Raw genomic sequence first — 11,901 nt, forward strand, 5'->3', positions numbered from 1 at the left:
ATGAATCCAGAGCAACCTTCAGCAGTGTTCAGTGAATCTTCTGTTGATCGGCAGATTGTTACTGCACTGCAGAGCTAGGCCTTTCACAGTCATGGTACTGGTTTGATGGTAGGGGAAGAAGATTAACCAATGTGTCTAATCTGTAGCCCTTGCATAATTTTGAATCTGCATCTGTGCGTTATTGGGCTAACGCAGGACAGAATTACAGCCTTCCATGACATCAGCCTTAATGGTGGTAGTTGACCTAGTTAAAACATACATTACTTGCTACTGCTCAGTGTTGGTCAGGTATAATAAATCTTTAGTGACAATGACAAGTTTCTCTGTTCTCTAACTCTTTGAGATTATTTTAGCATTCAGGAGTGGCCAAGAGACATAGACCAAGATCGTAGTTAGAGCTTTACTGCTGAGGGGCTTCTGCACACATTTTGAGAAGTACCTGTTTTCATTTTAAGGTTCTGGCGCCGCTGCTGTATTAGTCGTACTTCCCACTTCAGCAGCTTGCATTGGACCACGCAAAGTATTGCTCCAAGGACAGTGTCTTCAGATAGACAGTTACTCGTGTAGCGTTAAACTGCCATCCATAGACTTAAAAGCCAAATAAGTGTGCTGAGTTTACTGCCTTTTTGCATCATGGTCGTCTTGTTTAGCGAATCCCCTCTGAAGTTCTTGATGGCTTTTCAGAATGCTGGTGAAGTAAATGGGTGCCAGGAAGCATGATCAAGAGCTATGTTTGAGAAGCACTTCTGTCCTAGACCTAGAATATTATTAGTTTTTTGGTATTTGTGTTTGATATGCAACTGATATACCATTGTGGAAACACCTGTTTTTACAGAAGTAGTTCACAACAAACTTTTTAGGTGTTTGAAAGCGTAGACTTAATTGCTTTAAATCCAAGTGTGAAACTTGCTCTGTTGGGTAAGAAATGGAGGAAAAGTAGAGAAATAAAATAGTGAAGACAACTTTCATGTCCTCTCGCAACAAACAAAGGCAGTAGAAGTAGGTTATGAATGCATTTCATTGTGCTGTTTCTTCTCTCAGCTTCTGCCTTATGTAGTTTGGCAGGAACTTAACACATTCCTGAGTACAAATACACGAGCACTTCATGAGCTCAAAGAACAAAGAAGAAAACGTGCTCCAATCGTGAGACTATTCACAGAATTACTCTTAGTTGAGAAATCCCTGCCAACACTGTACTATAAAACTAGAAAATGCTCACATCCATGAATACTTTTGTAATGGTATCAGTACTCTGACAAGTTTGGGATGACTTGATGTGATTTACAAATAATGCCCTAAAAAATTGCACAAACACAGAATTTTTCTTTCAGGGAACTAATAGAAATTTTGGCAATTTCAAGAAACCAGAAGCTTCCACAACCGGGAGAGGAGAGCCAGGTAAGCTGACTTTCTAAACTATTTCTTTGAGCAAGTACTTCTAATTTTTTCCTTTTTCCTTTTTTCTCTCTCTTTGTCCTTGCCTGTACTCAAGCTAATGATGATGATGGGGTTTTGGCCCCACTACAAAGGCATTCTTGGTCCCCATGTTGTTTTTGTTCATTTGTTGCATGCTTCATAGGCTGTTTCTGCAAACAGAGGAAGAAATTTTGTTTCATTTTTCATGCGAACAGAAATACTCCTATGTATGTCAGTTGCTCTTCTTTGCAGCAGGATTGAGGGTGCGTTGTTACTCTAGCTAAGTTAAAAGTTATACAAAACTCTTGTTCAATAGATCCTGGAACTGCTGATTCAGAGAGATGGAGAGTTTCAAGAGCTAATGAAGTTGGCAGTCGATCAGGGGAAAATCCATCATGAAATGCAGCTTTTAGAAAAGGTAGTAGAAAAGAGGGATAATGATATTCAGCAGCTGCAGAAACAACTTAAAGAAGCAGAACACATACTGGTAAGTTTGTAATGATGTGTTTGCTTTTGAGCATCTACTTGTGGAAAAGGTTGTTCTGGAGAAAGTGGTGTTGTGTTAGTTTGAGAAGATTTAAATATTTAAAACTTCATAAGAGCTTAGTGGTTTTGTGATGTGTTTTTTTTCTGTTTTTTTTTTCTTTCCAGTAGTCAAATACTGTTTAGTTATGGTATTCAGTTTTGTTTTATAATGCTAATTTTCTTCTAAACCTATTTTGCTTCTGTATATTTTGAAAATGTTCAGTGATTAGTTTCTCAGTTAAAACGCAATCAAATGCAAGGGTTTATTCGCAGAGCTGACTTTATGTAGAGGTTTACAAATAAAAGATGCATAGGTTTACAAATAAAAGATGCATTGAAGGTTTGGTTTAGTTTGGTTTTTTTTTTTTACAACTAGGCAACAGCTGTTTATCAAGCAAAGGAAAAGCTGAAATCAATTGAAAAGGCAAGAAGAGGCAAGTATCCCTGTTTGTACATACTACATAAATGCAGTTGTAAAGAAAGTTGCTAGTGAGCTCAAGTTAGGTTTGGGTGGGTTTTTTTGTAATTCTGCCATCACAGATTTTGGATGCTTTATGTGTAAATGAATTTCCATTTCATTATGAACCTATAGCCATTTCCTCAGAATAAAGGTGGGAATGAATTATTTTTTGTGGCAAACATATCTTAATATTAAAACTTAAATTGAAGTGTTTCAACACTCTTCTTGGACCGATGATACTACATCTGATTACCTGAGTGTCTCACCAAAGGCAAATTGCCTCAGTAGGTCTACTGAGGAAAGGGAGAGAATGTTTCTATTCACGTGTGTTGTGAAATGACTTGCATTTGAAAGAATGACTAGCTGGTGATACGGGTTTGTAATTTGAAGCAATTCCTGCTATTCTGTGGCACTTACCAAGCTAAGCTGACTTTTTTTTTTTTTGTGGGAGGCATTTTCTAGGTGTTTTATTACAGTATCTTTTATCATTTCATTATACCTCTTCCATATTAAAAAAATCAAGGAATTTCATAAAGTTTCTATTACTTGTAATACGGGCACATATTTAGAAGGGCTGCTACATGTGTGTCTATAATTTCTAAACAAACAAAAAAATTTCTTAACTGTGGAAAATTCCATAATAAAGCAGGTGCTGAAGTTTTCTTACAAATTGTGCTTGTCAGTTACACTGCTTAAGAGATTGGCTTATGTTTTTCACAAGGTTGAAGAACTGTTGACATTGAAGATGTACTGAACTTGGGGCTGTAAAATCAGTTTACTGCAAAGCTTGTCCTTGCATAGTCTAAGAATGCTCTAAGCAGTCATTGCAGTTGAAGCATGCTCTTAATATTTGACAAAATGACATTCCCAGTCTTTTCAATATTAGTGTCCAATATCCTGAAATAATTGAATGATACTACATTTTCAAGAGATTGCAACTTTTCATGCCTTCTTCCAGGTGCCATTTCCTCTGAAGAAATAATTAAATATGCCCATAGGATCAGTGCTAGCAATGCTGTTTGTGCTCCTCTGACATGGGTACCAGGTAACTATCATGTTTATGACAATAGATTTTTTTTTTATAATAAAGCATATTCAGTATCTGGTCTTCTAATGCTTTTATATCGTGAAAAACACTGGGGCTTACTAGAGTAACAATGTTTTCAGCTGTTATATCTAATATTTTCAACAAAAATGGATAGCCAAAGTCCTGTAGGCTTTACATATGTCATCAAAAAGCTATGAAACTGTGCTTCCAATAACTGACTGGCCTCTTCTGCTCTCCTTTCTTTGCTTTTTTCTCCTGAATGCTCACCCCAATTATAAGTTAGAACCAAGTATGTTAAAGGCATAGAACCAAGGTTCTGTGGTTGGCTAGAACCTTGCATGTGCTTGGTTGTGTTCCCTCCTGCCCCTATAATATTCTTTAAAGGGAATGTTAGTAACCAGTGGAATCAGAAGCAGGGCTTTCATTATGTCAGATTTCAATTTTTGGAACTATCCTCCTTGTCCAAAATGAGAATGTGGGAGTTTTTTTTTCAGTTCCTGTTCTTGCTGTTTTGCTGTAAAGTAGCAGGGAGAGCAAAGGTATCTTCTAAACATGCTTTTTTTTTTTTTTTTTTTAAATGTGGCTTTTCTGCCAAGTTTGAATGAACAAAGAAAGTCTGAGAGACAGACTTGGATTTTAACAAAACAGCTGTGGTGCTCATTGCTGATTGAAACAATCACAGTATGGTTTTTCTTTTTTTTTTTTTGGTCATCAGGAAACTAGGCACTGACGAAAAAGTTGATGTCTGCAAGACAATTGTGAAATATTTAAATTTTTTTCTTTTTTTGTTTTTTTTTTTTTTTAAGGGGACCCACGTAGGCCATATCCTACAGATCTGGAAATGAGGAGTGGTCTCTTGGGTCAGATGAACAACCCATCCACCAATGGAGTTAATGGACACTTACCAGGGGATGCACTTGCAGCGGGCAGACTGCCAGGTAGGAGAAATTCAGTTTTATTTTGCTTTTCTTTATTCCTTGTACAGTCATAGCAATTACACTCTTCCCTTAGCAAAGGCAAATCAGAGTTAAAATCATAAAATTATGGGCAACGTAGTTCCCTAGCAGTGAAGATCTAGTAAATAAAGTTAACAATTAGAAATTGTGTAATTTTATTTCATGCTACATCATACTGCAGACACTACAGCTAAGTCAGTATAAACAAAATTCACTTAGTTACCCTTTGATTCACTTATTTTAAATTGCAGTAAGTAAAGTGATACCAAATCATATTAAAAAGAAGCATTTTCAAAGCAAACTTTTCTTAGCAGTGGTGACAAAGTATGGAATTGTGAATGTTGCTTTCTAAACCTCTGGCCTTGGATAAAATGCGTCATTGAGCTGAATAGGAGTGGGACCCTGACATCTGTCCATAGCAACCCATCAGGGCAATACTGAGGATGGGCCTGTGTATCTTTTCTGTTCTTTTGAAATATGGTCAGAGGAGGTGTTAAGGTTGTGTTTTCCTCATGGAATTTGAGCATTTTGTTTTGAGCATTTGAGCGTAAGTTTTGGTAGAGCCCATTCTTGCTGGCTCCTCTGCCTTAGGGGATGCAGACTTTCTCCGTTTACTTTTGATGCTGTCTCTGTAGGAACTGAAAGCCTGCTCTTGAGGACTTTTCCTTGAGAAGCTGAAAAATGTGGGATTTAAATTTCTCAAGTAAAGTTGTTAATTGAATCTGGGTCTTCTATGTCAGGGGAAATCCTCTAATTACTAGACTGTCAGGTAAAAAGGAAAACATCAAAACTTAGTTTAAAAGAAAGTAGAGGCTGCCCTGGCATTTTGTGTAGGGATCCTGAATCTGTTAGTGTGGAGGCATGACCTGAGAATGCTAATTATGGGATCTCCTTTTAGAGACTTCTGCAGAGAGATGTCTGGTTACTGACATCTGAGTCCTTACTGAGTCTGCAGGCCAGCCTCTGGGCTGCTTGGTAGCCTCAAAACTCTGAGGCTGCTTAGCACACACATTCAATGCTATTAAACCAGGTTGAAGCATGGCCACAGAATGTAAAACACTGGCTTATGTTCTCAGCTGGTTCAAATAAAGTTGGTTAACTGCACCACAGCTGGGATGACACCACCTGGTACTGTTGTTGGTTGTCCTAAAGCAGGCACAGAACTGGCATAAAGGCTGTGTTACGTTCTCGCATCTGCTGGTGGGTCAGATTTGTACAGCTAAGTAATGCATCTGGTATGACTGTGGCTGCTCCATATGTGGAGTCTCAGGTGTCTGCAGATTTGAAGACCAGAAGCTACTCTGTGTGTGTGTGTGGAGTCTGTGTGCCTCAGAGTTAGACAGCACCTGAGTGAGAGGAAGTCTACCATATATGACCCCCCACTTAGACAGTGCCCTCTCTTTCTGTACTCAAAGCCCCACATGGGTGGGCTTTTGTTTGCTTCTGACTCCACCTAATTATTTTTAATACTTGCTGTAAGAGGGAGATAGCTGGTTTCTTCTATGGGATAGACTTAGCTACAGTGTCCAGTAATAAGTGGAGAAGAACAGCACAGCAGTAGGAGCATCAATTAAAAGGAAGGGAGCAGAAATGGCACATAGATGTGTACTGCAGCTTAGAAATGGGAGACATTTTTGGGGGCAAGGAAGGGAGAGACTAGGAAGTGTTGTGGAGGGAGGGTGGCTTGGCAGGGAGTACAGGATGGGATGGCTTTGGAAGTAGGAGGAGAAAAGAAGAAACGGTGTGAGCTGGGAGAAATCAAGAGGCAACTGAGTCTGGCCTGGCTGGGGCACAGTGGGGCATTGCCACCTCTCAAGTATCTCGTGACCGTGGTCCTGGTTTTCTAGTAGGACACTTCTCCCTTGCACTTGGTGCACCATATTTGCTCTTGGAAAAATGATAAGCAAGGTGTTTCAGCCAAATTTGCATAAACTCCTTTACTCTGAATTTATATGGTATACCTTAAGTATTTTTTTTGATGTAATGTTGTCATCTATTTTTGCATACTGACAGAGGGTGACCATTTTCATTACTGCCAGTGGTTGTGAATGTTAAGTCAGTTTAAACTCTGCTTTGAAGATGAAAAGCTCCGTATGAATATATACTGTTTTGAAGTGGAGTGATGAGAGATCAAGAGACACCTACATAATGGGCCTCTCTGGCAGAGTAGGATTTTACAGTGATAGAATGGCTCCATCATGAGATGTTTTCCAGTTGTTACTGGAGGGTTTCATCTGTCCAAAATTCAGGGAGGATTTTAAGATTTGTTTGAATTTTAAATTGGAGTTCTGGTTAAACTGTCTTACTGTATTTGTTGATATACAAAGCTGATAGTTTGATTATGCCCCTTTTTTTCCAGATGTGCTTGCTCCTCAGTATCCTTGGCAGTCAAGTGATATGTCGATGAACATGCTACCTCCTAATCATAGTAATGACTTCATGTTGGAGCCTCCAGGACACAATAAAGAGAATGAAGATGATGTAGAAGTTATGTCAACAGACTCCTCAAGCAGCAGCAGTGACTCAGACTAGGTACAAGAGGGACAGTATCCCTAGTAGACCTTTCCTGTGGTGAAGGTAGGTTGGATGCTGTTCGTCACAAATTGCAATACCCTTTTGTTATGCTGGTGGCCCTGTGTAGGGAGAGGATAACAGCGGACTTAGAAATAGGGTGACTAATTTAAAACCATGGACTTGAGATCTAATTTTTTTTTTTCACATATGATATTCAAGTAAAATGACTGGGAGCTTTCTGCTGGAAGAGAGATGCCAAATTTCCAGTGATTATGTAAATGTGTGAATGTGTACGTTTGCAAGAGATGTGTGTGTATATATATGTATTTACTATACATTAGATGACAAAAATTCCTGGGAAAAAAGGTGTAAGGGGAATCCCCTTGTATGTTTCTTAGTAGCTTTACTCTTTTGATGATAGCCTTTTCTATGGCACAGAAATGAGGCATGAGATTTGTAATTTTAAAATCTCTTTTTGTTACTGACTGAATCTACATTCTTGATAATCTTGTGTGTGCCGAGAACAAAAATATGGCAATAAGGGGCAAAAAAAAAAAAGTTTGTAATTATTGTAATATATAATGAATGATTTGTCATAAATAAACTCAGCTTTGTAACTTTACGTTTCATTTTGCAAACTTAAATCTTAGATGAATTACTGTATAATGTCAATATTCAGCACATTTTATCCCAGTATGTGGTTGAATTCTGACTGAGTTTCAGAAGTTTGTACTCCATTTTTCCATTTGCAAAATGCTAAGTCAGTATTAGAAGCAGCTGAGCAGTCAGGAACTGACCCCATCAGGTACACATAGAACTGGGCAGACCCTGAGGCAGTTATGTAGAGTGCCCATTCGCAAGACTTCACCAATGCTTTGGTTAAGCATCCTGGGACCCTGGAGTTGGCACACTTTGGGGCATGCTGCAGGGTCAGCTCCTTTCAGTTCAAAGTGCTCACAGGTTCTTTACTCTTATCACCTATAATTTTTTCAGTTCTTTGAACCTACTAATTTGTTTACTTCAGCAGTTGCATTTCCTGCCTCAGCTACAATGTTCTTTCATCTTTCCAAAGGCACTTCCCTTGGCTTTCCTTTCCTTGTTGTTTTGCTTAAGGAGTCATTTTATGACCAGTACTTTTCTCTTTAGCTTTCTGATTTGATCAGGGGGTTATTTATGTGAACTGTTGCTCATGGCAGTTACAGGTTTCTGCCCTGCAACGAGGCTTCCTGAAGCACCGATGACAATTCTCTCTACTTTCACATTTTGTAGATTCCTCGCAGGAAGTATCTGATAGATCAGGTCCTTTCTCATTCACGCAGACAATCTCTCAAATATTGCTGTAAGTAACGCTGCCACATACGACCAACATATGTACAAGATCCATACAGATGTAGAAACGAAAAGGGACCTCTTCGGTTAGGTTCAATCACGTAATATGGAGCACTGTTTTTGGTTTTAGAAGAGAAATAGGGCCCCTCTCAATCATCCTAGTTAACCTTGCCTGCCGCTGTTCTAGTTCACATTGGCTTTTTTCCCTTAAACATGTGTGATCAGAATCATACACAATACTGCAAAAATGCAGTTTCTTAATGCTTTGTACCATAGGATTAGTATTTTCTTCCCTAAATGCCCCTCCCTTAACATATCTTATGGCCCAGCCACAGCTCACTAGTCTCTTTTGTCTTCTCATTTATAAGGATATTATTTTCTTGGAATGAAGTAAGAATAGATATAATTAATACTCATGGAAAGCATAATGTGCAGTTTAGCCAAAACTCTTACATGGCTGTATCATGTGATTCACTAACTGAAATATTGTGGAGGTGGGTGATTGCTTCCAGATATAAATAAGAGTGAACAGAAGCAATAACCACTTCTTTTTCTGGGTTGTTTGCTTGTCTGTTAAAGAATTATATGGGACCAATGTGTTACATCTAAGAAATAGATAAGATGACAGCTCTGTCCACTGTTCACTTAGTCTAAAATCAGACTCTTGGTATAAGATGCATCCTAGTCGTTTTCTTTACATCAATGCTCCAAACTATACACTGTTCAGGAGTATTTTTCTAAATGCTGGATAACTATAGTGCTATTTTAGGTGAATTCTGTATATTGCAAGCAATTTAGCAAACCATAAAGTTTTAACTGTGTGCTCTCTTACTCAGTGGCTTAGATGCGTACATAATAGATTTTCCTATTTAGCAAAAGCACCAAAAATCAAAGTAAACATAACATCTACTTGAAAGGACTGAGTCTTTGCAGCTAAAAACTACTGTGAAACAAATTTTTTGGGTGGTGGGGGAGGAAGTACAAATGCAAGATACATATGAAAAAGTTATTTAAGTTTAGGATTGCTGACAGCTGATTGCTGTAGTCATTTAATCATTCCACTTAGAGAGGATACAGAAACCCTGACATATGGAGATACTGTTTGTGTTCTTATTTCAGTAACTACTTTTATATTTACAACAGGTAGAATGAATATAACCGTTAATGGTAATGAAATATTTATTGCATGACAAACCATTTTACGGTGACCTCTGTTTTCTGGTCAGGAGCTAGATGCCTTATAAAATTTAAAATTGCACTAAATTTTAATTATTATTCCCCCCCTTTATTCTTTGGGACAGATGGGCAGGACATCTGTCAAATCTTCCTACAGCCTCTTTGTTGACAGCTGAATAGAATAATTTTCAGTGTACATAAAGTTGCTTTCAGGAAGAAAATCTCCACTTTTGAATAGAAAAATAAGTTTTCTACAAAGATACAGTAGAGGAATTTTCAGTTATATTTCCCATTTCAAAACTGCTTTGTAGCAGTATCTTCTGCCTTTGCTTCAGAGAAAGAATATCTGTCCTAAGGGACAGTTAATACTTCAAATTCTAAGGAGGAGGCTTGTGTTTGTCAGTAGCATCCTTATACCTTGTATCACTTTGCTTTTCAGCAAAAAGAGCCATCTGCATTAAAGAAAACTTATGTGCAAAGGAAGGAAGAGCTTTAAACCCTTCAAGCTCAGTTCTTTTAAGAACAATTCAATTCATAATTTTAGACAATTTTAATCTTTCAATGCTGTGCTTATGTTTTATTTAAAAGAAATTAAAGGTACCTCAGAACACTTTGTACAACAGGTATATCTAAAGGAAACCGATAAAATCTGTTTTAAAAGAACACTGAAGAGAAAAAAATGAGCCAGTTAGTGATTTTTTTTTTTTTAAATCATAATCCATCCTTATTCTACAATTAATTGCTGATGTCCTAATGACTATAGCTGTAAAAGAATCAAATTTGGTTACAGATTCTAGAAAAATCACAAATTTCAACTCATTGGTTTTGTATATCTCTGTGTTATGTAATTTTATTCACTACCAATCCAATCATTTAGTCACATCAAACTGAAAATTAACCATTCTATCAAATCCCAGTAGCCATACAGAATTGCACCCATTTGTGCTGTTTAATACTGACAAGCCTCTTTAGCCAAAAAGTACGACTGTCTGCCGCAGAGCTACACCTATAAAGGAGATTAGTTTGTACAATGTTATTTGTGTTGGCCTAGTAGAACACTGTAGGCACCTCTCCATTAAATTATTAAGAGTCTAGGAACATGATCAGAAACTAAGATCGACTGCAGAGATATGAAACGCATCTGCAGATGAATTCTGATGTAACTGAGGCTGCAAACAGAACTCTCATGGAAGTGGGTGGCAAGAAGAGTCAAGCTTTCAGAGTTTGAGTCAAATGGAAGAGAACTTTCATCCCCTACACAAGCCACTGCTTTCACGTTTATAATACTTTTTCAATTATATACTACTGTTGGTGGGGGAACAAAGCATTGTCTGTAAAATGTGACACTTGTTTATGACAGTATCTTTAACTGAAGCTATGAGACAAGGCTAAGTTTAAAAATTGGTCCAAGATTTATAGAAGCAGCATGATATACAAAGGAGTTTTACATAGAAAGCAGGACAGTGGTTTAAACAAATCAGTTTGTCCGGCCTGATGCTACAACCGTTTCTAAGTGAGTAAGTTTCTGAGTTCTGACTTCCAAAGGGCTATTCATCTATATAAAGATTAACCAGATAAAACATGAATTTTCTATAAAAGAAAACATTAAGTGTTAACCACTAGAGCTAGAAATAGGAATGAGGGACAACTGTCATGTGAAATACAGTAAAAGCATTGGAACATTTGGCACCTTTTTGGCTTTGGGAAAGGTAATGTTTTCACATGGGCAGAGCGAGCATGATACATCCTTTTCTCTTTTACAACAACAAAAAAAGCAGGTCTGTCCTTCAGTTTGTTACATAATGTATGATTAGTTTTTATGCTAGTTGGTGACTTCCCGTGTACCCCTTTAGATGATCGAGCTCTTCTGTGAAGGGATTGTAACCTTGCTCTCTCAAACAGCGTAAGGCCCAGAACAGTTGATCTGCTGGAGGAAGTTCATCCCATTTAACCCATTCCCAGCCTGTAAGGGGGGAAATAAACAGAGTGTAAAATGGATGGTGTAATGATTCCGCCTCTTCAAGCCTGGGTGGATAGTTCTTGTACAGAAACTGCCAACGACACACCCGAGTTCTCCGTGGCATATGCAGTTATTTTAAATTTATTACTCTCCTCCCTGTCAGTCTTGACCCTACTGGAAATTAGTGTTTTTCTCGGATCTGCAGAATAAAAGTACCTGTAGCTACTCCCTGACCTCATTACGTCCCAAGCGTGTGGTAATAAAGGGAAATAGCAAATAAATTAAACCTAGAAGGTGCTCAAAGCGCATTTTGATAAGACCGACTAAGGCCCCGCCCCTGCCGCACGCGCCCCCCTCACCCTCGTTCTTCTCTGGCTCGAGGTTGCGCGGCTCCGCCCCCGGCTCCGCCTCGCCCTTCATGAGGACGGTGACGTAGTGGTAGCGCGTGGCGGCGCAGACCGAGTTGACGGTGGAGGCGAAGCGCACGTTACACAGCCGCAGCGCTGCTTCTTCCAGC

The 11,901-nt window shown here is 38.5% G+C and overlaps 2 protein-coding genes across 2 annotated transcripts; one reads left to right on the forward strand and one right to left on the reverse strand.

Annotated features, from left to right (window-relative positions):
* Nucleotides 1-1,331: 1,331 nt before the first annotated feature.
* On the forward strand, nt 1,332-7,408 carry MED4 (mediator complex subunit 4; the record flags this gene model as incomplete). The annotated part of the gene is made up of 7 exons (XM_010283685.1): nt 1,332-1,398; nt 1,733-1,903; nt 2,318-2,375; nt 3,360-3,446; nt 4,256-4,387; nt 6,765-7,000; nt 7,139-7,408. Coding segments are annotated over 6 exons (688 nt in total), but the record flags the coding sequence as incomplete, so codon positions are not given.
* A 3,833-nt stretch (nt 7,409-11,241) lies between these two features.
* NUDT15 (nudix (nucleoside diphosphate linked moiety X)-type motif 15) lies at nt 11,242-11,897 on the reverse strand (the record flags this gene model as incomplete). Its single annotated transcript, XM_010283687.1, has 2 exons — nt 11,242-11,387; nt 11,744-11,897. Coding segments are annotated over 2 exons (300 nt in total), but the record flags the coding sequence as incomplete, so codon positions are not given.
* Between the last annotated feature and the right edge of the window lie 4 nt (nt 11,898-11,901).

This window comes from Phaethon lepturus, unplaced genomic scaffold (assembly GCF_000687285.1).
Source record: "Phaethon lepturus isolate BGI_N335 unplaced genomic scaffold, ASM68728v1 Scaffold13963, whole genome shotgun sequence".
In the NCBI taxonomy this organism is placed as follows: Eukaryota; Metazoa; Chordata; class Aves; order Phaethontiformes; family Phaethontidae; genus Phaethon; species Phaethon lepturus.